Source organism: Urocitellus parryii, chromosome 15 (genome assembly GCF_045843805.1).
Source record: "Urocitellus parryii isolate mUroPar1 chromosome 15, mUroPar1.hap1, whole genome shotgun sequence".
Lineage (NCBI taxonomy): Eukaryota > Metazoa > Chordata > Mammalia > Rodentia > Sciuridae > Urocitellus > Urocitellus parryii.
Window position 1 is genome coordinate 47,615,643 of NC_135545.1, and position 27,211 is coordinate 47,642,853.

The window sequence follows — 27,211 nt, forward strand, 5'->3', positions numbered from 1 at the left end:
CCAGTGGTAGAAAGCTTGCCTGCATTTGCAAGGCCCTGGTTCAATCCTCAGTACCACCAGGGGACAGGGAAAAAGTTATAAAATGGTACATAATACGTGGTGACATCATGTAAAAATATCTAAATTGAACACACACAGAGGATATAGAAAAATGTTACCTGTGGATTAAAGGATTAAAAGCAATGTTTGTATACTCATCCTCACTTCTACAATAAATATTTCTTGCACAAAAAAGTAAAACCTTGGGCTGGAGTTGTAGCTCAGTGGTAGAGCACTTGCCTAGCATGTGCGAGGCACTGGGTTCAATTCTCAGCACCACAAATAAATAAAATATTGTGTCCATCTACAGCTAAAAATAAAAAAAAAAAAAGTAAAAACTTGGAAATGGATGAAAACATTAACAGGCCAAATGTGAAAAGTGAAATGGTACAGTTAACCCCTCCACCCATGGGTTCCCTGCATCTTTAGAGTCAACCAACAGATCAAAAATATCCAAATGAGGGGGCTAGGGTTAAAGCTTAGTGGAAGTGAGCTTGCCTGGCATGGGTGAGGCCCTGGATTTGATCCTCAGCACCACATAAACATAAATAAAGAAAAAGAATTCCAAATGAAAGGGTAAACCCTCAGTAACAGTGAGCCCATAACTCAAAATAAAACATTAAAAGGATTAGGGATAGAGCTCAATGGTAAAGCACCCCTGAGTTCAATCTCTAGTACTCTCCCCAACAAAATCCCTCACTTAGTTAAGTAATTCAATAAATATTCAATGTAATATACAACAAAAAGCTCAGAAAAGATGTGACTTTTAAAGATATTTCTGTAAACACTGATTAAGTACTGATTGAAGCCATCAAAGTAAAGAAGCAAACAGAATAAATGTAAAGAGGAAAGGAGGGCAATCCTTAGGTGTGGTGATACACAACTATAATCCCAGAGGCTCAGGAAGCTGCGGCAGGAGGATCAAAAGTTCAAAGTCAGCCTCTGTAACTTACCAAGACCCTATCTCAAAATAAAAAAATGAAAAAAGGCAGAGGATGTGGTGGATCCACACATAGTAGTTACACACTCTGGGGTTCAATCCCTTGCACACACACACACACAAAAAAACCTCAAATATTCTAATAAAACCAAATAAAATAAAAATTAAAATACTCTTGTGAAAAGTTCCACAACCTTGATATACACCTCCCTCCTGACAATTTTTATAGTAACCAAGGCAAACCAAGTTAATAAAAGGATTACTCACTGGTTTCCAAATTCTGATGCTACAAAAAGGAAGCCTGTTTTCAACACACACATGGCAGCAGCAACAGGCACAGTATCAAAATACTTCAGCCGGATCTCAGTTACCTGGAGTAAAAGAAAAAAAGATTCTACTGTATAGGCAAGTGAAGTTTGGCATAGAAGTCTAATACTACTATAAAACAGCATAAGCTGAGTAGCAAATAAAATACCGTCTCCAGTATCTAACCAGGAATGAACAAGCTACAGCTCAAAAGCCAGCCATGATTTTTGTTTAAAGTGACACTGCCCAATCTCATTACACACTAGACCAGGTACTTACTTACTAGAGTAGGAAAACATTCATATACATTCATATACAAGCCTAAGGTATCCTAAATTTCCAACTTTTTAACTTGTAAAATACTATCTTACCCACCTCATTTCAAGAGAGCAGCTACAATGAATAAATGGTTTGTAAAGCTTTATAAACCTTAAATATATACACATAGGATTTTATAATGAGGTTATCTAATTACATTAAAATAAAATGTACAAACTTTCATCAAAAAAATTACAAGTGTATTTATTGTTTTGTTTCATTTTCCCCCCTCTACCAATGGTCTACTCACCATATCTTCATCTGTTTCCAAAGTGATCTTGAAGATATCACCCTGCTCAGTTTGGGCCAAAAAGAAGAACATTGATTTGGTCTTATGGGTGGCAGAACAAACGAAAATCATTCCTCTTTCAGGATCATCCAGGTCATTCTAGCAAAGTCAAGCACACAATATGTTAGAAATGGCTACTTCTTATTTTTTTTTTTTTAAGAGAGAGTGAGAGAGGAGAGAGAGAGAGAGAGAGAGAGAGAGAGAGAATTTTTAATATTTATTTTTTAGTTCTCGGCGGACACAACATCTTTGTTGGTATGTGGTGCTGAGGATCGAACCCGGGCCGCACGCATGCAAGGCGAGCGCGCTACCGCTTGAGCCACATCCCCAGCCCTACTTCTTATTTTTGGAACTCAGCAACCTACTCTTACCAAGTGTGGCTAAGTTGCTGAGGTCGGTCTCAAACTTACAGTCCTCCAGCCTGAGCCTCCCAGGTAGCTAGGATTATAGGCCTATGACCCCATGCACAGCTGGGTTTTTGGTTTTGATTTGCTTTATTTATGTCTCCAACATTTTGTATTTCTTAGAATAAACTCTTTGTGAAGTTTTATACTTCTTTGTTGCCTCAAAGCAAGCATAGTGTCTGAGATAGGCAGGTGCTCACTAAATATAAGAGCAACTAACTTTCCATGACTGATGAAGATTAAATTTCTTTTCAGGGGTAAGGAGAGAGAATTTAATAACTGATCCAGGAGAAAGATCAATAACAAAACCACAGGATGAAAAGATAAAAAGGTTGAGGAAGGAGGATTGAAAAGATCATAAGTTCAAGATCAAAACTCCAGCAACTTAGCAAGACCCTGTCTCGACATTAAAAATAAAAGAACTGGGGATGTAGCTCAGTGGTAGAGCACCCTGGGTTTTCCCCACAGGGAAAAGATCTCAAAGACCACCACCAGATTCCATACTAATTACAGGAAAAAAAAGGTACCATTAGGAAGAGAGTGGGTGGATACCACCTTAATTAAGCGATCAATTTGGCATGAACAATGAGACAATCCAATATTATGTAGGCATAATGTGACGCAGTGAGAAATAAACATCACCATCTATATAATAACCCTAGCAAAAATATTAGCCTGAATATAATCATTTAAAAAAAATAGAATAAGGGACAAACTTTAAGAAAATTAGCCAATTTGAGTTCTTCTTTTCCTATGTGTATCCCTTATAGAAGAAAAAGTATGCCCTAATCTCCACCATGTGAGATTAGGCCCCAACTTCCTTAGTAAGACTCCTGTGGCCCAAGAATTAAAATCAACAATCAATAAATGAAATGGACTCAAACTAAAAAGTTTCTTAGCAAAAGAAACAATCTGAGTGAATAGAGAGCCTACATCTTGGGAGCAAATTTTTACCCCTCACACATCAGATACAGCACTAATCTCTAGGGTATATAAAGAACTCAAATAGCTAAGCACCAAAAAAACAAATAACCAAATCAATAAATGGACCAAGGACCTGAACAGACACTCCTCAGAAGAGGATACACAATCAATCAACAAATATATAAAAAAATGTTCATCATCACTAGCAGTTGGAGAAATGCAAATCAAAACCACTCTAACATTTCATCTCACTCCAGTCAAAATGGCCGCTATTATGAAGATAAACAACAGTAAGTGTTGGTGAGGATGTGGGGGAAAAGGTACACTCATAGACTGCTGGTGGGACTGCAAATTGGTGCAGCCAATATGGAAAGCAGTATGAAGATTTCTTGGAAAACTGGGAAAGGAACCACCATTTGACCCAGCTATCCCTCTCCTTGGTCTATTCTCAAAGGACTTAACTACACATCAATGTTTATAGCAGCACAATTCACAATAGCTAAACTGTGGAACCAACCTAGATGCCCTTCAGTAGAAGAATGGATAAAAAAAAAATGTGGTATATATACACAATGGAATATTACTCAGCAATAAAAGAGAATAAAATCATGGCATTAGCAGGTAAATGGATGGAATTGGAGAAGACAATGCTAAGTGAAGTTAGCCAATCCCAAAAAACCAAATGCTGAATGTTTTCTTTGATATAAGGAACCTGATTCATAGTGGGATAGGGAGAGGGAGCATGGAAGGAATAAATGCACTCTAGGTAGGGCAGAGGGGCTGGAGGGGAATGGAGGGGGCATGAGGTTATTAATGATGGTGGAATGTGAGGATCATTATTATCCAAAGAACAGGTATGAAGACACAAATTGCTGTGAATATACTTTGCATACAACCAGAGATATGAAAAACTGTGTAATAAGAATTGTAATACATTCCAATGTCATATATAAATAAAAAAATAATAAAAGAAAATTAGCCAAGATTCACAAAAATGTAATTATCATAAAAAACCAAAACAAAGGTGAGAGAAAATGTCCTAAGTTTAAAAAGAGTAAAGGCAAATTATGAAGGGGACATTTTAGAACAAAGGAAATCTGAATATGTACTATACCTAAGCTAACTGTATTACACGAAAATATTAAAATTTCTTGGATGTGATATTAGCACTGTGGTTATATAAGACAATGTCTGTTTTCAGAAGACACATCCTCGAAGACTATATTTGGAATTAAGTGTCATGACACCTGCAACTTATTTTCAAATAGGTTAGCCTGGAAAAAGTGCACATATCATAAGAAAAGGTGTATAGATATATCATAAGAAAAGGTAAATGTAGTTAAGGTATTAGTAATTAGTGAATCTAATGAAGGACATATGGGAATTCACTGTTCTTTTGGTTTTTGTTTTTTGTTTTGTTTTGGTACATTAAATCCATGGGCACTTAACATTGGGTTGTATCCCAAGCCCTCTTTATTTATTTTTCTTCTGAGACAGAGCCTCACTAAGTTATTTAAGAGGCTGGCTTGTAACACCTCAGAAGTCATTGGGATTACAGGCATACACTACTGCATCTGGTTGTTCTACTGTTTTAAAATATTCTATATGTTGGGAGTTTTTCAAAATAAAATGTTGGGGGGGGGACAGAAACAGAACAAAAGATAATCTATTTCCAACAAATGTTTGGATTTTTCAAACTAGAAATTTTCAGGAATTTCAAATTTACAATTACCCACAGATTCCTCTGAAAAAAACATTTAATTTTTTTCCTACCCTTCAAACAATGTTTTGCTTTTACTGAAACTTGTTACCAGCTTTATTAAAAATAACATTTACAAGGGCTGGGATTGTGGCTCAGCAGTAGAGCACTCGCCTAGAATGTGCAAGACCCTGAGTTCGATCCTCAGCACCACGTAAAAATAAATAAAGATATCATGTCCAACTGAAAAAAAAAAAACACACACACACAAAAAAAACTTAAAACTTGATAGGATATAAACTAAGAGACTACACTGCAGTCTTAAAAGCTGAATTCATTTCACAAATAATCTTTCTTCTTATGGTAAACAAAGGCCTTACCCGTCTCCTGGGAATTGGACACCGTATATCCGGTTGGTCACCAAAGTTCTTGTAGGTGATATAGTTCTCAGAGCAGATCAACACTCCACTTGGACCATCTGATCCTCCTGGAACTGTCAAGAAAAAAATAAAACTTAGCAGTTATTTGATTTACCCACGAATTACTTTCACTTTCAACTGTTTCTCTCCTTCACAGCTTGATGATGACAGTATACTTGAAGCAGAGAAACATTCCAAGTGTTTCTCCCTTATGAACATACTAGATAAGGATGGAGCAGTTTGGGTTTATGTGAAAGATTTGGTTGATCTTAGCCTTAATAATGCATCTAAATTTCTATATTCAAACCTAGAATTCAGTACTCATATTTAGATCTATAATATAATTAACTACTGGATATGGAAATCCCACAGTACTTCAAAAGTACAGCATGCTCATAAATAAACTTAATTTCCTTCCCAAACCTATTTCACTTCCTGGGTTCTCTACCTGAGATTGCCACCACTGAACAAAAGACTATTCCAGAAACCTGGGTGTCATCCTGTAGTTCTCTTCCCTTTCACAGCCTTACTGATTCTACCTCCTTAGTAGCTCTCATGCTGCTAATATCTGTTAGTGAAAGAACTCCCTGTCAGTTTTCGGGCTTACAGTGTTAATATCCTCTATTCTATTAGGCAAAATGTAAGCAGTTATCTTTCTAAACTGTCCATCTTTATTAGATGTCCTCCTGAGCTTGAAATATTATTCCCCTGCTTGAAATACTTCAGAAAATACCACTTCACCACTATCCCTCTCCCAGCCCTTTAACTCTAATAACCCAATCCCAATAAGCTTTCCATTCTTAAAGTGTGTTCTTGGTGAATGCTGCAACAGAAACTCCCTCAGATCTCAGTTCAGACCTACTCTTCAGGTCTTAGCTCAAGTTCTTCAGAAAGCTTTCTCTTACACATTCCCTCCCATTCCCTAGGTCAGGGACCCACTCCTCTACGTTATCATGACAACAGGCACAAAATCTGGCAATTTTTTGTTGTTGTTGTTGTATTTACCACTAGACTCAATCCTATAGGAAGGGAAATACCACATCCAATTTTCACCACTACAGTCCCAGGACCCAGTAATCTGACTTGGCACATACTGACTGATTAAGCGCCAATAAAAACTTGTTGAATGGAGCTTGGGGTATAGCTCAGTGGTAGAGTGTTTGCCTGGCATGCTGGAGGTTTCTGGGTTCAACCCCCAGCACCAAAAAAAAAAAAAAAAAAAACCAAAGTTCTCATAAGTGAGAGATGTGGTAATATGTTACAGCAAGTGATAAAAGTAGGAATATATAACTTTCTACAAGATACTAAGAGTTCCCTGAAATTTTTTGAAGGAAATATTCCTGACAATAGCTCTAATTTTATTAATGGATGTTAGTCTTTTCTTTTTTTGGATCAGTTTTGTAACTGATTTTAGTTTTCAAAATCTTCCTATGCATTTTAGTTTTCAAATTCAGACACAGAGCTTTGCCTTGTTGAGTTTGTTCATTTTATCTGTCCTTTCAAAATACGTTTGGGTGAAAAGGAAAAACTGACGACAATCAAATTATCACAGCAACTAGTAGTAATCAATATTTCAAGCTGTGTCCTTTCCTCCCCACTCCCATTAGATTATGAAAGCTACTAAGGAGCTAGATACTTCTCTCCAACAATACTTTTTCTTTTTATCACTGTACTAATTTCTACCCTCAACGAAACATAGAAAAGGTACTCAAGTTTACTACAAATAAATTACTTTTCAAACCTCACTAAGTTTGGGCATCAAATGGATCAAATAAAAGGGACAGAGCAGCTCTGCAAGAAAAGTACCTGTTATAAGGAAGTTGCCATGTTCCTCCAAAGGTTCACTGTATTTTCGGACCACATGATTTAAACCAAGGTCTAGTTCATAGAAAGTAAGTGTCTGCTGAGTATTTGCTGCTGCTTCCCCTGTTGGATCATTGTCTGCTTCCTACAGAGAAGTACAGTAGCATAAAATCAATCAATTAGAATCATAAAACCAAAGAATTTGTACGGTAGACTGGGAAAAGACATTAGAACGCCTCATTTTACATAAGAAAACAGAGGGCCAAGGTTACAAAGTTCACATTACTATATAATGATAGAGCTAGAACAAGGACCCCTATCTCCAAATTCTGGGTCTCTACGTTCTACCTTCTATTCAAGGCAAAGATGGATATGCTCTGCCTTTCACCATCTTCCTTTGGAAAAAATATCCCAAACAGGGATTCACCTTTTTCATCCAGCTTTCCCCAACAAATACTTTAGCCCATAGGGAGATTGTTTAAATCAAAGCAAAGGCTACTATGTATACAGTCAACTGGTTAAGCTCTGAAACATTCCAGAGAATTTCAGTAAGGTATTTGGAATATGGATATCTGCTAGCAAGACAGATTTACAATGTGAATAAAGAAAACAATTGTAGGAAGACAATGAGGAGACTGGAAGAAATTCAAAGAAGACAAAGAGAAAAACACAGTCCTCATTACCTCATAATCCATTTCCAGACAAGCAAACATTGGATTTTCAAATCCTACATCTACTCCAACCACATGATATACTAAAGTGTTTGCTTTGTGAGCCTCCAAGGGAGATGAAATGGTAAGTCGGGCTGCAGCATCTCTGTTCAAGATATATACCAACTTCTGTTTCTCAATGGCACCTACAGTTCAAGGAGACAAAATATACCAGATTTCCACATAATGAGACACACAACAGCTCAATTCACATCATGATTACTTTTTAACAGCCGGCATTAAGTCAACAAGTATAGTAACTCAAGATTCTGCATCCCTTCCTAAGGGAATCTTAATATCTGAATAACTCTTCAAAAATATGCCCTATATTTAAGGATACTGGAAAACTAAATAATAACAAAATCATTTTTTTTTTTAATTAGACCTCATGATTTTGTGACTGCTCAGAGAGGGTTGCCCTCTAGAGGCCTGATCAGATACACAGAATTTCCTTCAAAAATTTATCAGAGAAGAGACATGAATGTGAATCATCACTTCAGGCTGATGAGGAAAGCAACCATATTCACTTTCTAAAAACATGTAAGATTTCATTACAGTCTTTGCCACAAATAAATTGAAAAACAACTGTTTCCAACAGGTGAGAAGTAAAACAGGTACCTTAAGACGTTTCCTATCATTTTAAAAGGAAATAACAAAAAAAGGGAAATGTAACTGAATTCAAATAAAATGCCCAACTTCACCCAGGTTAAACAACTGACTGGCACACTGCCAAGATCACAGCATCATTATCCTAAACCGAGCATTTATAAGAATCAAAGATGCACTCTTTTGAGTAAATAAAGCAAGTCACTCACTAATCATAACAGCTCGCCCTTTGGGATCCACAGCTAAAAACTGGCCAGGAACAATTCGGCGACATCCACTTTTGCCAAAAGTTTCTTGGTGAATTTTCTCAAACATATTCTTAGATGGCTGGTATTCCAAGATAACAATCCGACCTGAGTCACTGCCAACTACAATGTAGTCCTTGGTGCCACCTGTCAACCTAAAGGCCATGAGTGACCGGATAACACCAAATACTTCCACAGTGAGGAGGGTATGTACTTTTCCAGTGTTAGGGTCTGGGCGAAGTAGCTCCAAGATCTTCCCACGAGAAACAACAATTTCCTGTTGTTTGGTTCCTAGATCACCAAAAATTAAAGATCATAAACAACCAGAGATAGCCCAATAATAACTTAGCTAAATTGAAATGCCACTGAAGATAAATTAAACAAGTTGGGGGGCCCACTGTTTTTTATTTTTTGTTTGGTACTGGGGATTGATCCCAAAAGTGCCTTACTACTGAGCTACACTCTGAGTCTTTCTATTTTCTTATTCTGAGACAAAGTCTTGCTAAGCTGCTGAGATTGGCCTCAAACTTGTGATCCTTTTGCCTCAGCCTCCCAAGTCAAACTGGGATTACAGTGAGTGGTGTGTACCACCAAGTCCAGCCACAAGTTACTTTAAGAACTTGAATCTCAAAAAATTGTCTACACACTCATGAACCTCCTGCATTACTAATGAATTAACTTACAAATGTTCAAATGTAAGCTGGGTATAGTAGCATACACATCTGTGATCCCAGCCACTCGGGAGGCTGAGGCAGGATTCCAAGTTCAAAGCCAGCCTCAGCAATCTGTGAGGCCTTAAGCAATTTAGTAAGCTCCCCGCCCCCCATCTCAAAAAAGGGGGGGGCTAGGGTTGTAGCTCAGTGGTTCAAGTGCCCAGTATAAAAAAAAAAAAGTTCATATCTACAATGGCAAGGTTTTATTTTTATACACATTAGTAGCTTATTTTCTGTAACTCCACTATCTGATATTTCTTTTTTTAAATCTGATATTCAAAATTTCACACAATTGGCCAGGAGTGGTGGCACACAACTATAATCCCTACAACTGGGAGGCTGAGGCAGGGATGTTCAAGGCCAGCCTCAGCAAAAGAACCTGCCTCAAAATAAAAACTAAAAAAGGCTGGGGATGCAGCTCAGTGGCTAAGTGCCCCTGGGTTCATTTCCTGGTAAAAAAGAAGAAAAAAAAAAAGACTTTTTTCCCCACACAATCTGTTTTTAATTTATCTCTCCAAAATTATCCCCCAAGAGTTCAGCTTACTATGTGTGACACAATTTAGGTTGTGAGTAACATCAGCAAATGAGCTGGGTGCAGTGGCACATGTCTACAATCCCAGCAACTTGGGAAGCTAAGGACAGGAGGATTGTTTAAGTTTAGGCCAACCTCAAAAACACAGCAAAGGCCCTTAGCAACTTATAACCAGACCCTGTCTCAAAAAAGTGAAAAAAGGCTGGGGATGTGGCTCCATGGTAAAGCACCCATGGGTTCAATCCCCAGTACCAAAAACAAAACATCAGTAAATGTTGTTTCTACACACGCAGCAATTTCTATCTAAATTGCACTTCCCCTTCTCTTACACATAAATTTTAATATACCAAGGTACAACCTTCCCTTAAAAAGTAAGAATAAAAAAACCTTTTGAATTAACTATTCTCTCTGGTAACACCTTTAGACATTTTTTTTGGGGGGGGGACCAGGATTGAATCAGGGGCACTTAACCATGGAGCCATGTCCCCAGTCCTTTTTTTATGTTTTTATTAGAGACGGGATGAATGAGACCTAAACTGCTGAGGCTGGCTTTGAACTTGCAACCCTCCTGCCTCCACCTCCCAAGATCCTGAGATTATAGGCATGTGCCACTGAGCCCAGTTAGACATTCTTTTTATCCAATCTGATATCAAATTTAGGATCAAGGATCAAGACTTACACATCTTGTTATGTCTTACAGCAAAATACAATTAACCTGGCACCAAGTAAATAGCACAAGAAATGTGCACTTCTGGAAAAATCATCATACACAGAGCTAAGAAATCTGTCTGGAATTAAATAACAAATAATACACTTCAATTTAATAGAAATCTCATGGATTACAAGCCACATTTGGATTGTTCACATTTACCAACAATTACCTTCTTAAAAATGGAAAACATTTCCTCCACAAAATATAAGCAAAATATGTAATGACTCATTTCAATTCACAAAAATAGTAACTGGCTGGAGAACTTACCAGAGAAATTGCCATGAATGGCAAAGCTGATGCCAGTGGCTCGCTGCAAGGTCAAATTGTACAGGAACATGATGGCAACAAAACTAAGCCACTCAGTACTCTAGGACTTGGTAACACCAACAGTCAAGTCAAAGCAAGCTAAGGACACATAAAAACAAAAAAGTAGCTGGGAAATTATTATTTTAACAGATATTTTTGTACAGGAATTTCTGATTGAAGGTAGCAGAACGGGTAGAATAAGGCCTATTGAAAAACAACACTGATAATTAAGAGTGCCTTCTACATACCAGGCACCACTATATACTTCACTTGCAATCTCACAAGAATCCTAAAAAGTATGCAGTTTTATACTAATTTTATAGATAAGGACACTGGGGCTCAGAAATTAAATCAACTGCCTAACATCATAAAGCCAAGTGGTGAAAGGGAGGAAGCTGGGATATATTCCATCAATGCAACTTTGTTTACTTTTTCTGTCAATGTTTATGTAGGTCTATGTTTAATTGTATTCTAATAGGCTTACATTCAAATGGTTAAATTCAAAAAGCACAGCAAAAAACTCCCTCTAATCCATTCCCTAGTCATCCAGTTCTCCCTGGGGGAATCAATTTTATCAAATTATATTATATCCTTCCATATATACAGATATATTTATACTGTTCTATCTTCTCTTGTTTAACATAAGGTTGGGAACTATATTTTATATACTCACACTATAGTACAACTGATTTCTTATTATTTAACTACTTTGAGATAGCAATAAAGGGCTTTCTCATTTTTATCTGATAGTGGCAAGTATTCCATTTAATGGTTATATTACAATTCATTTAGCCAATACTCCACTAATTAACATTGAGCTTGTTTCAACCTCTTAACTATTACAATCACTGCCACACAGAAAATACTTCATGTTTCATTTATGCATGAGTACATCCCTAAGATTAATTCCTAAAAGTCATAGATTGAAAGGGTCATACATATGAAATTTTGATAGATACTACCAAACTGCCTTTCCAAATAGACCCAACCAATTTACTAGTCCAGCAACACATGGGTTCATCTTCCCCCTTAATTGGCCAAAGTGATGTTAACATTTCAACCTTTGCTAATCTAAGAGATGAAAATTGGTGTCTTGGTATAGTTTTCATTTTCATCTCTTACATAGCTCTATACATGAGAAGCATTCCCGTGTGTGTGTGTGTGTGTGTGTGTGTGTGTGTGTGGTGGTGGTGGTGATTTGGGGATGGAACCCATACTAACTATATAAAAGGAAGCATTAACAGCCAAACAAACATGCTACCACTGACCTACATCCCCGGCCTGATGAGAAGTTATAATTTAACATCTGAACCTAATCACCATCAAACACTAAAAGCAAATTGAATTCCTGCAACACCAGAAGTAGGCCTCCCTAAAGTGATATAGTTATAAAGAAGGGATTCCTTCTCAGCAGATGACACTGAAAATGGCACAAACTGAGGTATCTCTGCCACACAGAATTACCTAAAACTACACGCATGCATGGAGATCACTAAAAAAATAAACTGAATTATCTTTTCCCCTATGTAATTACTTAGAAGCAAAAGCAAGGGGTCTTCAGAAATCCAGACATTGGTGTTTGAAAAGAAAAAGAGAAGACTACCACGAACCACTTCTGAAACCCTGAGCAGCTCCCGCCAGGCTTGCTTGCTTTCTTTGTAGCTGATCAGGAGAATCTAGCCAATTTCCTTTTAACAGATGCCATCCACTACAAACGTAGTTGGATCGAAGTTCTCCAACTACATTTTTATCTTGGGTAACCGAGGAAGGCACTTTCTGAAGGCAGATCAGCCCAGTAGTACAGAAACTACGTAACAGGAAACATTAACGGCCCAAACCTGGGAAGCTCAGCAACCCTCCCCACGCCTATCTCCTCTCTGCGATCACTACAAGAAGCCGGCGTGATGGCTCACTCCATCCTCCTCCGCGTTTCAAGGGAACATCGCCGCATTTGGGCTCACAAGTCTCCAAGATACTGACTATAGTCCCTCATATCGCACACGACAAACAGGCTGAAGAGGACGAAACAAGTTGCCTAACTACCAAAACGCACTAAAGCCAGCTAACTAGTTCCAACGACTGTTTCCGTTATTTATGCTTTTAACAAGCTTAGCCTTCGTAGGTGCCATCTATTCTCCAGATGGCGGGTGACGTGCCGCTCCTTCTCAAATCTCTCGAGTCTCAAAGGAGAAAATTTCTACAAGCCTTATTATGAGTCGGCAGTCGTTCCCACTCCGGACTAAATCAGAAGATCCCAAGAAGTCGTTTTCGCAGCCCAGGCATTCCCCTAACACTCCCGGTCCCCTGCCCAAACCACTGAGGCCTAGAGTGTCCGAGACTCCCGCCAAAGTGTCGGGGAACCCTCCTACGTGGTCGCTCTTCAATTACCCAGGGCCAGGGAAGTCGTGAGGCCACTTCTTTACCCTACGGAGGGAAGGATGGCGCAGGTATTCGATGGATACTAAGTCCCTTGAAGGCCTAAGCCAAGGCCATCACCAATCCGCCGGCGTCCGCCATTAGCCTCAAGACTGGGACCTTCCGGCAGCGCGCGACGGAAAAAGGTACCCAACCCGCGCCTGAAGAATCTATCTTTAGGATAGGCTCTTTAAAATGCTTTCGTCTTGCTTCCACATGGCATTTAAAATTACTTAAACACATCATACGACTGTAACTTTCAGGAGAAGAGAAAACTAATAAACTTCTTTTAAGTAGTCTAAAAAAAATCAGGATTTAGTCGGGCACTTCTGTAGGCAGCCCCAAAGGCCCCGCGCGCCAACGAGGACGGGACCTTAAGGACCCGGAAGCATCAAACGGGAACCAAGATGGCAGACGTCGATTCCCCTCAGAAGTTGTCAGGGGACCCGCCGCCTTCGGAGGGGGTGGGAGGAAGTCACTGCTCCGAAATCTCCACCGAGCTCATTCGCTCCCTGACAGAGCTGCAGGAGCTGGAGGCTGTGTACGAACGGCTTTGCGACGAGGAGGTGGGGGGCTGAGCCTCCTCTTTTTCCGGGAGAATCCAGGGGTAGTGGGCATAAGAGCCATAGGTTTGCGGAAAACCGGGCTGTGGGAAGCTCTTTCCTTGCTGGGGGAAAGAACAACAAAAACAAAAAAGCACCTACCCAAATTAGTATAATTGGGCATTTAGGGAAACTGTCGAGTCTATTCCTTCGTTCGGATGCCCTCAAACGTGTTTTGTTTCTGATAGATGGATGTTCCCTTCCCGTGACCCACCTCGTTGATTTCCCTGGCCCAGAGCCACTGTAGTGTTTTTCCACCGGGGTAAAGTTAGAATGAGAGTATATGCCAAATCGTTTTTTGGTTCTCATAATACGAATTGCATTAGCTAGCAATTTAAAATTGTGAAACACCACCTGGTATCTCATTTAAGTGAGAAGTCATTGCAAATTAACTTGTGGAGTTTTAAAACTTCCTCTCCTACCGAATGATTTAGAAGTGTAATTTTAGCATTTCAGTTAAATGCACAGCTCAGTAAGAGTTTGGATTTTTTTTCTTTCTTTTTTTTACTTTAGATTAGGTCTTACAGTTACCCCAGGAAGACTTCAAATTCACATGCTCCTGGGTCGGGGCTGTAGCTCAGAGTGCTTATATAATATAGTATGTCCAGGCCCTGGGTTCAAGAGCTCAGCACAGCAAAATAATAATATCACATGCCTCAGCCTCCAAAATAGCTGGGACTATAGCCATGTGTCACCGTCTCAGACTAGTGAGCACACACCTGTAAACTTTTGAGGCTCAGTCACAACTGTCTAGACTTGGACAAGTCGTTTCATCTCTTACACCTCTGATGCTCTAGCAAATAAGGGTGTGGACTAAGGTTCTTTTTAGTTGATAATGTTCTGTCTCCTGCCATTCTCCTTCACTTTTCTGTGACAACTTAATGCTGCCAGCTCACTTCCCAATATCATTTGGTTTCTTGACAGAAAAAAAAGAAATCTAATCTCTGATCTAAAATTCTAGCAGGTGTTTTTCTTAAACCAAACTTGTAAGTAAGGTTGAGCACAAAAGTCAGTTTCAGGGGCTGGGGTTGTGGCTCAGCGGTTGCGCACTTGCCTGGCATGTGTGAGGCACTGGGTTCAGCACTATGGATAAACAAATAAAATAAAGGTTTAACAACTAAAAAAAAAGTCAGTTTCAGCCTGGGAAAGGGAAGTCCTGGATATCTTCAAATATTAACTTGTACCAACTCTAGCAATTTCTAATGCTTTTTTCAACAAGATATATTTTAAAGTTAAGTGCTCTTAACATTCCAAAGCTTGCATTCATTGAGTTAACCAATACTTTGGGGAAAAAAATTAAGGAGATCTTACAGACATAACAATATTAGTTCTGTATTTGTTGATTGTTGGGGAGAAGTGTCCCTCTGAATTCTACTGGGTTGTTAAAATGTAGAGCTAATATTAAAGGCTGTTGTTAAACTGTATACTACTCACCAGGTTAAGCACTTTGTGTGTTATCCTGTCTGATTTGCCCAACAGTTTGACGGAGAATGTATTGATAGTCCTATTTTATAGGTGAAAAAACTGATATATAAGTTTATATAAATTGAGGTAGAACAGTAAATGGCTTGACTGAGATAAACTTGTATTTATCTTTTCTGGCTATTTAACTATGTGCCAAGAAAAGATTTTTGTGTGTAAGATTTTGGAAATCTTGTTTAACCATGTGAGGCACTGTTCTAATAATATTGAATAAAAGTTAATTTCCTTCCATTGCAGTGCTCATTTGCTAGATGGAATAAGATATACATAAGGTAACAGTCGTTATGCAGTGTGGTAACTGCAAAAACAGAGTTGTTTAAGTCCAAGGAGAGCATAGTGGAAAAAAAGAAGAAATTTGAAATGGCATTTACTTGTCAGTTAAATAATTGGGTTAAGTAACTCTTAAGGTTCTTTCTGACCATCCTGATAACACAGTGTTTCTCTTTGTTTCAGAAAGTGGTGGAGAGAGAGCTAGATGCTCTTTTGGAACAGCAAAATACCATTGAAAGTAAGATGGTCACTCTCCACCGAATGGGGTGAGTCTGTGCATCATGGCAAGAGCTATTATGAATTCCAAAAGGGTCCACTGCATAAGTTACCAGTTTTCTTAACTTTCTGTTATAAACTGCCAGTTGAGTTTGAAGTGGAGAGAATTAACTCAAGATAGAGTGAACTACCAAAGGGTATATACATAGTTTATTGGTTATCAGAGAGTCCTTGGAACAGGTGAAAACTTGTTAGAGATACAGATTCTAGGACCCTAGCCCAAACTTACTGAATCTGAAACTCCGAGAGCATGGTCCAGGAATATGTATTTTAACAAGCCTTCCAGTGATTCTGATGTGTAGCTCACATTTGAGAACCACTGCTTTATAGGGATTGTGTGTTTGCTGGTCAAAAGGATTTTTTTCATTGATCTCAGCATTTTCTCAGATTATTGGTTAGTACATTTTAGGCTACTTAGCAATTGGCAGAATCTGTTCTTTAGTTGGATGTTAACCTATTTAGGGGCAAATCTAGTAGTTTTTAAAACTAATTTTGTATTAAGTATAGAACAGTAAATACTCTTGAGAAAAAGCTGTGTGTAAACTCAGGTAAAAGTTATGGGGAGGTTAAAAAAAAAAAGAAGACAGTCTCCATTTGCAAAAAAATGTTCCATCTCTTACTCCTACTTTCTGCCCTTTGAATATGTGTGCTAACAACGTGTGTTTCTAGTCCCAACCTGCAGTTGATTGAGGGAGATGCAAAGCAGTTGGCTGGAATGATCACTTTTACCTGCAACCTCGCTGAGAATGTGTCCAGCAAAGTTCGTCAGCTTGACCTAGCCAAGGTAATCCCTTTGAGTTTTGGATGTTTCAGTTAATTGGGGGCAGGAAAGAAGCTACATTACAGATTAGAGCAACACCATCCAGTAGAAATCTAATATGAAATACCAGAACCAAAGAAACAACATGAAAACTATAAACTACTACTTGAGTGTATATATAAAAATGCTCAACAAGACACTAACAGAAAAAAAATCATGCAATATATAAAAATGATTTTATGCTGGGCATGGTGGTACACGCCTGTAATCCCAGCAACCTCGGAGACTAAGGCAGGAGGATCTCAAGTTCAAAGCAATCCTCAGCAATTTAGCAAGGCTCTAAGCAACTTCAAGACCCTATCTCAAAGTAAAAAGGGCTGAGGATGTGGCTCAGTGATTAAGTGCACCTGGATTCAATTCCTGATACAAAAAAATAAATAATAAAATAAAAAGGATTTATACTGGATGTAATGGTGCATGTCTATAATCCCACCCCTATTTGGGAGGCTGAGGCAAGAGGATCACAAGTTCAAGGCCATCATGGACAATTTCTCAAGACTGTCTCTCCAATATAAAAAATAAACAGAGCTGGGAATATAGCATGGTGGTAGAGTACTTTCCAAGCTTAGGTGAGGAGGCCCTAGGTCCAATCCCCAGTACTGCCAGGAAAAAAGGATTATGTACCAAGACCAAATGGAATTTATCCTAGGAATACTAGATTGGTTTAACATGCCAGAGGCTGAGGCAAAAGGATTACAGGTTCAAAGCCAGCCTCAGCAACTTAGCAAAACAAAGAAAGGGGTGGGGAGGGGTGCTGGAGATGTGGTTCAGGGGTTAAGTGTCCCTGGGTTCAGTCCCCAAGACAGAAAAACAAACACATGATCCCCTCAGACTCAGATAAAGCATTTGAAAAATTCATTGTCCCTTTAACATAAAAACATTTAACCAATTTGGGTCAGAAGGGAATATCCTTAGCCTGATAAAAGGCAACTGTGAAAAATCCACCTCTAAGCCAGGCATGGTGGCGCATAACTGTAATCCCAGCAGCTCCAGAAGCTAGACAGGAGGATTTCGAGTTCAGGCCAGCCTCAGCAAAAAAGTGAGGTGCTAAGCTACTCAGTGAAACCCTGTATCTCAATAAAATGCATGAAAGGTCTGAGGATGTGGTTCAGGGGTCAAGGGCCCCTGAGTTCAATCCCCAGTACCAAAAAAAAGGAAAAATCCACCACTAACACTAACATCATTTCTCACTGGTGAAACAAAGGCAAAATAAAGAGCAAAACAAGGATGTCTATTCTATCACCATGCCCACTGCCTGGTATTGTGGATTTAACCCAAGGGCATTTTACCACTGAGCTACATCCCCAGAATCCACACACACACACTTTTTTTGAGACAGGATCTCACTAAGTTGCTTAGGGCCTCACTAAATTGCTGAGGCTGGATTTAAACTTGTGATGCTCCTCAGCCCAGCCTAAGATGTCTGCTCTTACTAATGTATTCTAACCAGGGCAGTTAGACAAGGAATTAAATAAGAATCACCAAAGCTGAGAAAGAAGGAATTTAACATGAACCACCTATATAGTTTTACATTTTCTAGTAGCCATTTATAAAAAGTAAACAGAATTAGTGAAAATAATTTCAATAACATAATTTATTTAACCCACTGTATCTAAAATACATTTATCATGTAATTACCATCATGTGTGTGGTAGAGGGTGGGGTATACTAGGGACTGAACCCAGGGATACTCTACCATTGAGCTACATTCCAAACACATTTTTATTTTAAGACAGAGTCTCCCTAAGTTGCCAAGGTTGACCTCAAATTTACAATCTTGCTCCCTCAGCCTTCCCAGTAACTGGGATTATAGGCAATCATTACCACACCAACTATGTGATGATATTAATGGGATTTTTTTACCTTCTTTATTTTTGTACTCGGTATTTAAAATTTGGTGTGTATTTTACATATACATATATTAACTGGGGCCAGCCACATTTCAAGTGTCATTATGGTTAATGGCCATGAAATAGCATAATTCTTCCTGATGTTTTTGTTCAGATTCTGAGGCAATATCTTTTTTTTTAATATTTATTTTTCAGTTTTCGGCGGACACAACATCTTTATTTTATTTTTAGGTAGTGCTGAGGATCGAACCCAGCACCCCACGCATGCCAGGCGAATGCGTTACCACTTGAGCGACATTCCCAGCCCAGAGAGGCAATATCTTCACAAAACATTATAGCCACACAGCCACTGACTCATGTATGAAAGTTTTGGTTTTTAATTCTTGCTTATTCTAAAAGAAATATGCCTTCTGCATATTTCACTAATTTTTTTACTTACTTTACAATGTTCCCAAAATATCACATAAGTTTTGATTCAACTATAAATAAAGTTAAGAAAACAAGCCAAATTATAAATATTGATTATCCCTTTCTTCCATTGAAATGAATTATTTGACCACATTAATAAGATTTTGTGAGACCTGTCAGCTGGCCTTGATCATCAATAACAGTTTTGTGGGGCTGGGGTTGTGGCTAAGTAACAGAGTGCTTGCCTCCAACATGTAAGGCACTGTGTTCGATCCTCAGCACCACATAAAAAATAAACAAACAAAGATATTGTGTCCATCTATAACTAACAAATTTTTTTTAAAAAATAACAGTTTTGTGAGTGGTGGTGGAAGAGTTTGTAAGTTTGCCAGTTAAAGGCAAAAAGGTTAACCAGATTCAGACCCTGAATCACCCTATCTTTTGGATGGGTGTTTTTGAAAAAAAATACATTACTTCTAGCCAAGAATTACTAGCACACACCTATAATCCTAGGTATTGAAGAGGCTGAGGCAGAAAGATCATAGGTTCAAGGCCAGCCTGAGAAACCTAGTGAGACCCTGTCAAAATAAAAAGAGCTGGGAGATAGCTCAGTGGTGAAGTGCTTGCCTAACATGTGATACCCTACATTCAATCCCCTGAACTACAAAAGAAATGGGGGGGAGAAAAGAAAAAGAAATAGGACTTTTTATTTCTAAGCGCAAAGTCTTTTTTTCAGAATCGCCTCTATCAGGCCATTCAGAGAGCTGATGACATCTTGGACCTGAAATTCTGTATGGATGGAGTTCAGACTGCTTTGAGGAATGAAGATTATGAGCAGGCTGCAGCCCACATTCATCGTTACTTGTGCTTGGACAAATCAGTCATTGAACTCAGCCGACAGGGCAAAGAAGGTCAGCATCCCAGACTTGATTTCTAGTTTGGTTACAAGCACTGTAATCTGAACTAGGTACACTCAACCAGGAAAAAGTCATGTGTTGTTAGGAAGTTCCCTTATCTTGTTGTAAGCCCTATTTATGTCCTGTACCATCCCAGGGCAGATGTTGCTATTCTCAAGTTTATGGAAAAGGAAACTGAATCCAAATCTTCTGATTCTCTGGCTGGTGTATTCTTTTCACTTGACCTTATTGCCTACTTACAAAATGAAATTAGTATCTTTCTATTCTACACTTTCCTGTCTCTCTAGGAGTGTTCACTTGTGCATCCATTTATTGTGCAAATATTTGTTGAGTTCCTCTTTATGTCAGGACATGTACTATTTATAATATGCAAAAATACTTTTCATCTTTCCACTCCTATTCCTTTGCTTATTTCATTCCCTTCTCCTGGAATTTATGTCTTTCTTATTCAGGCATCAAAATCCTGCCTATCTTTGAAAGATTGGATGTCACATTCTCTAAGAAGCCTTTTTCATTACTTCAACCAGAAATGTGATTTGGGGGCGCCTTTCTTAGGACACTTAGAATAACTGAATTTTATATAGTTATTTGGGCACATTCTCTTTTACTTAATTGTAACTCCTGTGACAGTAGAATCATGGCAAATTCATCTTTTAATCATCAGTATTACTAGTATAGTGTCTTGTTTTGTTTTTTTGTTTTGTTTCTGGGTTTTGTTTGTTTGTTTGTTTTTGTTTTTTTTTTTTTTTGTTTTGTTTTGGTTTGGTTTTTTTTTTTTGGTACCAGGGATTTAATCCAGGGGCATTTAACTATTGAACCACATCCCCAATCCCACCTTTTTTTTTTTTTTTTTTTTTTTTAAAGATAAGGCCACACTGAGTTATTAAGTCTGGTCTCAAACTTGTGATCCTCCTGTCAGCCTCAGTTGCTGGGATTACAGGTGTGTGCTTAGTATAATATCTTGCACACAGTCTTTTGTACATACTTGTCAAATGGATAGTGGTGCACAGAGTGGCATGGACCCAACAAAATTTTTTAAAACTAATTCTCATTTTCTCCCCATGAGCAGGAAGTATGATTGATGCCAACCTGAAATTACTGCAGGAAGCTGAACAGCGTCTCAAAGCCATTGTAGCAGAGAAGTTTGCCATGGCCACCAAAGAAGGGGATTTACCCCAAGTAGAGCGCTTCTTCAAGATTTTCCCACTGCTGGGTTTGCATGAGGAGGGATTAAGCAAGTTTTCAGAATACCTTTGTAAGCAGGTATGGACCCTGATGGCTTGGTAGGATAATGGTTTGGTTCTTGGCTATTACTGTGTACCAGGCATGGTCTAGACAACTACTGATGCACATTTTTTTCCAACAGACCAAGTGAAAATATAGGTAAATTAAAATGGAAATTCTCTGACAAGTTGAATCACCCCTTTTAAGCTATCAGTCAAAAACTGGCTTCTAGTGCTCACTTTGGCAGCACACATACTAAAATTGGAATGATACAGAGAAGATTAGCATGGCCCTGGTGCAAGGATGACATGCAAATTTGTGAAGCATTCCATATTTTTTGCTGAATGTTTTCTTTGATATAAGTAGGCCAATTCATAGTGGGATAGGGAGAGGAAGCAGGGGAGGAATAGATGAACTCTAGATAGGGCATAGGGGCTGGAGGGGAAGGGAGAGGATGCATGGGTTATTGATGGTGGAATGTGAGGATCATTATTAACCCAAATTCAGGTATTAAAACACGAATTGGTGTGAATATACTTTGTATACAACCAGAGAAAAATTGTATTCTATATGTAATTAGAATTGTAATGCATTCCGCTGTCATATATAAATTTTTTTTAAAAAGGCTCCTAGGTGGCTAGGATTGTGGCTCAGTGGCAAAGTGCTTGCCTAGCACATGTGAGGTCCTGGGTTCAATCCTCAGCACCACATAAAAGAGAAGAATAAACAAATAAAATAAAGTTATTTTTTTTAAAAAAACTGGCTTCTATTAAAAGCTGTTGGATCTTAGGTAATGAAGTCTCAAGACTTCATAACCAGGCTTGGGTCTCAAAATAAGCCATATTGACATGAAAGAGGATAGGTCACTTAAAGTTAAATCCTGAGAAGGAAACAGGGTTCAGTTCAAATCTCAGGGCTTTAGTGCTTTTCTTCTCTTTGAAAATAGGAACTGTCACTAGCCAAGGGAGGGTCCCCTGTTCTATGGAATTTTTGTTGTTTTTTATTTTTGGTGCTTATTTGTTTTTGGATTGGTTGCTAAGGAATCAGCCTGGGGCCTTTCATGTACTAGGCAAGTGCTCAACCACTGAGCTACATCCCCAACTCTATGGTACTTTTTAAAATCAGTACTTTGCCACCAAGGCCCTAGAAATGGCTTCTAATTTTAATCCTTTAAAAGACCCTTTTCGGGGGCGCTGGGGATGTGGCTCAGCGGTAGCGCGCTCGCCTGGCATGCGTGCGGCCCGGGTTCGATCCTCAGCACCATATACCAATAAAGATGTGTCTGCCGAGAACTAAGGTAAAAATGTTAAAAAAAAAAAAAAAAAAAAGACCCTTTTCGGGCTGGGGATGTGGCTCAAGTGGTAGCGCACTCGCCTGGAATGCGTGCGGCCTGGGTTCGATCCTCAGCACCACATACAAATAAAGATGTTGTGTCCGCCGAAAACTAAAAAATAAATAAATAAATAAATATTAAAAAATTCTCTCTCTCTTTCTCTCTCTTTAAAAAAAAAAAAAGAGAGAGACCCTTTACACAGTACACAAATAGCCAAATTTCTTGTCCTGGCTCAACAAAGTTCTGTTTATTTTTTGTTTGTAGTTGGACACAATGCTTTTATTTGTTTATTTTTATGTGGTGCTCAGGATCAATCCCAGGACCTCTCACGTGCTAGGCAAGTGCTTTACTGCTGAGCCACAGCCCCGGCCCCCACAAAGTACTGTTAATAATAATAAACTACACATAGAGAAGAAACTGAAACTGAGGGCTCTGTTTGTTGCCCATTGGCAGTCCATATTTTCAAAGACAAGACAAGAATGTCCTGCCTGAGCTCAGAAAGCCAAGAACCCTCCAAAGGAGGTTCCTCTGTGCTACCTGAGCCTCCAAGCATTAAGGGAAACATGGGAATAAATAAGTCAATGGGAGGCCTTTTTTGGAAAACTGAGACAAACCTAGTTGAGACTGGTCTTTGTTCAGAAATATATGTGGATTTTCTGGGTCTTTTTTTTTTTTCAGGTGGCCAGTAAAGCTGAGGAGAACCTACTCTTGGTTCTAGGGTCAGATATGAGTGATCGAAGAGCTGCAGTCATCTTTGCCGACACCCTTACTCTACTATTTGAAGGCAAGCCTCTTTCTCCACCCTATCGAGGCCAGAGAGATTTCTCTCTGACACCTGCATGCTAGCCTTTCTTTTGTCCCCTCTAACTCGATGCTTTAATCTAATCCTACAGTTTACTGTGTGTTGACTTATTGGAGAATTTACTTCCAGATTTAATATCTGATTAGCAAGACTAGTTAAGAGCCACTACAGTATTTTGATCCTCCCTAGTCCCCAAGACCCACATTCTATGAGTAAATTTCTTTTCTTTTTTTTTTTCTTTTTTTAAATTTTTTATTTATTTATATGTGGTGCTGAGAATTAAACCCAGTGCCTCACACATGCCAGGCAAGTGCACTACCACTGAGCCCAGCCTCCCTTTTCTTTATTTTTTGGTTGGTTGGTACTGATTAAACCCAGGGGCACTTTACCACTGAGCTACATTCCTGGCCTTTTGAATGTTTTATTTTTAAATAGAGTCTCACTAAGTTGTTTAAGGCCTTGCTTAGTTGCTGAAGCTAGACTCAAACTTGCAATCCTTTTGCCTCAGCCTCCCTAGGTGCCAGCATCAGAGGCATGGACCACTGCACCCAGCTCTGAGTAAATTTAACCCTAGGATAAATTACTGGAAAGAGAGTGATCCTGATTTCTAGAGATACAACTAGGAAAAAAAAAAGTATTTTTAATTTAACTTATCAATATAAATTCTCAAATGCTTGTTAGTATATCAGTCACTGTGCATATTTAACAAATTTGCTTAACAATTCTCGTACCAGCTACAACTGTATGTATTCATTTTGTGTGGTGAAGCAACCCAAAAGGATTGAATTAGACCTGGATTAGTCCAGGATGGGAGAAAGGAGTTTATTTTATGAGACAACTATTTGCAGTTCAACCTTTTCACTTCCTTCTAGGGATTGCCCGCATTGTGGAGACCCACCAGCCCATAGTGGAGACATATTATGGACCAGGGAGACTTTATACCTTGATCAAATATCTTCAGGTGGAATGTGACAGACAGGTAGAGAAGGTGGTAGACAAGTTCATCAAACAGAGGGACTACCACCAGCAGGTGAGCTGGGGAAGCTATGAACAGTTTAGAAGCATTTTTAGTCAGGAATATGGAGTAGAGTACACTAGAGGGAAAAAAAATTAAAATGATGCATAGAATAAACAAATTTTAAATTCAGACTGGCATGCATTTTCCCATTACCACCTTATTTTCAACTTGAGATATTGTCAAGATGGTGATGGATAGGAAATAGAACTTCCTAAAGAACACAACATATATGTTAGACCATTTCTTCAGTACAGAATGTACAACAGTGCCCTCTGGTGTCATTATGAGGATTTTCTTTCCTAAGGTCCTATTGAGTGATGTGTAATTAGTCTTGAATTTCCCCTTAGTTCTTTCATTGCAAACATAACTTTGCTTATTCAGAATTTTATTTTTTACATTCCTTTGATCAGAGAATGGAAAAGTAATATATAGAAATAGGAGTAGCCTCATACAATTGTGTTTCCAGAACTCCAGACTAGGAGACTCTAGACAGTAATGCATTGGAACACCACTAGTATTACTTGTAAGTAAAATAACAGAGGCAAGTGTTAGCATCTAAGCCAAAAGTTACTCTTTGACCCATTATGTTGGAAGCTTACCTCTGGCTTGAAGGAAAGGTATACCTGACAAGCTTACCTTTTTGTCGGGGAAGGGATGCTGGAAACTGACTCAGGGGCACTTGACCACTGAGCCACATCCCCAGCCCTATTTTGTATTTTATGTAGAGACAAGGGTCTCACTGAGTTGCTTAGAACCTTGCCATTGCTGAGGCTGGCTTTGAACTCCTAGCTAGCTTACCTTTATGCTTACATGCTAGAAGTTTGGAATAACAGAGGCAGATAGTTGGTGGGTGGGAAGAGTGTCCTCATTTTTGTGGTGTATTACAGTTCCGGCTTGTCCAGAGCAACTTGATGAGAAATTCTGCAACAGAAAAAATTGAGCCAAGGTAATCATCCTGTTTTCTTCAGCCCAAAGGAATTTGAATTGATAGTCATATCTAATTCAGAGATTATGCTGCTATAATGTGGTCTGTGATTTTAAAATATTGTTTTATAATGGAAGCTAGCATAAAAACAAATGTCTGTATAATATATATGTGGATCATAAAGAATAACAGATCATTGCAGTACTTTTGAAGCCTCGAAAATGATTCTCTTCATCCTTTCTCCCAAAGGTAACTATTACCCTAAAATTTTTAACTTTTATATAGTAGAGTTGCTCACCTAGCACGTGTGAGGCACTGGGTTTGATCCTCAGCACTGTAAAAATAAGATAAAGGTGTTGTGTCTACCTACAACTAAATATATATATATATATATATATATATATATATATATATATATATATGTATGTATTTTTTTTTTAAGACAATCCAGGCTGGGGGGGTGTGGTTCAGTGGTAGAATGTGTCCTTAGCATATACAAAGCCCTAGGTTTAATCCCCAGTACTGCCTCATGCACACACAAAAAAGAAAAGAAAGTAAGCTACATTATAAAATGTGTTCATTCAATCAAATTTTTACTGATTACATATAATATGCCAAATACTGGTCCTTGTATGGCAGAAAGCAAAGTGAACAAAACAGATAAAATTCTTTTCTTTGTGGCACCTACAGTCTAACAAGTGAACAATAATAATAGCTAACACATATATGATGCTTACTATATGCCAGACGCTGTTCTAAGGACTTAACAAATACTAAGCCATTTAGTCTGACAGGCGGGAGGGGGGCGTATTTTGTTTTCTAGTTTTTTTCTTTCAGCACTGGGGATCAAACCTGGCATGCTAGGCACACATTACCACTGACCTATACCCCCAACTCCACTAGGTTTCTTAGCCTCTGCATTACTGGCATTTTGGCTGGATAATTCTTTATTGAGAGGAATTGTCCAGAGCATTGTAGGATGATTAGCAGCATCTTTGGATTCCACCCACTAGATGCTACAAGTATCCTGGGGTGGGGTGGGGGAGCAAAATTGCCCTCAGTTGTAAATCACTGATTTAATCTTTAAATGTTTACAAATGAGGAAGCTATAACATGGAGAGGGTAATTGTCATGCCCAGGGTCATACAGTGGCAGGACCAGAAATAGAATCCAAGCAATTTGCCTACAGAGTTCATGCTGTTAACCAATATTATATAATGAATACAGGTTATAGGAGAGCGTGTAATAAAAGGATGCAACCTAATCTGAGGAAGTTTCAGGAAGAATTCCTGAGGAAATGGCCTTAGATCTGAGATCTGGAGAGTGAATAGGAATATAAAGTGAGAGTGTCCCAGATAGAGTAAGAAAAACGTGTAAAAGACCTATGAACTTAAGAAAACCAGTATAGCTGAACTGCAAAGTGTGGGGGAACACCTGATATGAAGAAGTCCTTAAGAGTCAGGCTATTCAGTGTCTTATATCCTTTGAGCTATGGACACCATATGCTATGACCAGATTTTTGCTTTGGAAAGTTCTCTTCAGTGTGCAAAGGGAGTTGGCTTTTGCCTGTAACATGAGGTAGAGACTCAACTTCATTCTGATTCCTGTAATATCAGTTGTCCCCACACACAATTTGTGGAAAAGACCATTCTTTCCCTATTGAATTGTCTTAGCAGTCTCATTCAAAATCAATTGACCATCTGGACTCTCAATTACCTTACATTTACATGTCTATCATTATGCCAGTACCACACAGTCTTGATTGCTGTAGCTTTGTAAAAAGTTTTGAAATTGAGAAGTGAGTCCTCTAATTTTGTTTTTTCAGGATTGTTTTGGCTATTCACTGGGCTAAATGCATGGGCGTGGGACACATTTTAATAGTGTATTCTAAAATCCTACCATGG

At 38.6% G+C, this 27,211-nt stretch overlaps 2 protein-coding genes and 2 non-coding genes across 7 annotated transcripts in view; 2 read left to right on the plus strand and 2 right to left on the minus strand.

Moving 5' to 3' along the window:
- The window catches only part of Sf3b3 (splicing factor 3b subunit 3), a 64,029-nt gene that overhangs the window by 32,367 nt on the left and 4,451 nt on the right, over nt 1-27,211 (minus strand). Inside the window, exons 3-10 of one of the 3 annotated variants that reach the window (XM_026399212.2) lie at nt 25,181-25,303; nt 10,927-11,064; nt 8,667-8,993; nt 7,825-7,997; nt 7,145-7,286; nt 5,300-5,412; nt 1,854-1,991; nt 1,247-1,350 (exon numbers count right to left, since the gene is read on the minus strand). In XM_026399212.2, coding sequence (XP_026254997.1) covers nt 1,247-1,350; nt 1,854-1,991; nt 5,300-5,412; nt 7,145-7,286; nt 7,825-7,997; nt 8,667-8,993; nt 10,927-10,996 — 1,067 coding nt within the window. In that variant the 5' untranslated portion in view covers nt 10,997-11,064; nt 25,181-25,303. Of the gene's footprint in view, nt 1-1,246; nt 1,351-1,853; nt 1,992-5,299; nt 5,413-7,144; nt 7,287-7,824; nt 7,998-8,666; nt 8,994-10,926; nt 11,065-13,353; nt 13,480-25,180; nt 25,304-27,211 lie in introns of those variants that run through there. The other 2 variants (XM_026399211.2, XM_026399213.2) reach the window with 2 other exon arrangements.
- Nucleotides 8,277-8,355, minus strand: LOC113190144 (small nucleolar RNA SNORD111). The gene has a single exon (XR_003301748.1). It is a non-coding gene; the product is annotated as a small nucleolar RNA SNORD111 (small nucleolar RNA).
- Nucleotides 13,785-27,211, plus strand: part of Cog4 (component of oligomeric golgi complex 4) — a 30,549-nt gene continuing 17,122 nt past the window's right edge. Inside the window, exons 1-8 of one of the 2 annotated variants that reach the window (XM_026399218.2) lie at nt 13,785-13,946; nt 15,918-16,000; nt 16,680-16,794; nt 19,825-19,999; nt 21,075-21,268; nt 23,241-23,346; nt 24,237-24,394; nt 25,270-25,328. In XM_026399218.2, the coding sequence (XP_026255003.1) occupies nt 13,788-13,946; nt 15,918-16,000; nt 16,680-16,794; nt 19,825-19,999; nt 21,075-21,268; nt 23,241-23,346; nt 24,237-24,394; nt 25,270-25,328 (1,049 nt within the window). In that variant the 5' untranslated portion in view covers nt 13,785-13,787. The remainder of the gene's footprint in view (nt 13,947-15,917; nt 16,001-16,679; nt 16,795-19,824; nt 20,000-21,074; nt 21,269-23,240; nt 23,347-24,236; nt 24,395-25,269; nt 25,329-27,211) is intronic. The other variant, XM_026399219.2, reaches the window with a different exon arrangement.
- LOC113190142 (U6 spliceosomal RNA) lies at nt 21,461-21,567 on the plus strand. Its single transcript, XR_003301746.1, has one exon. It is a non-coding gene; the product is annotated as a U6 spliceosomal RNA (small nuclear RNA).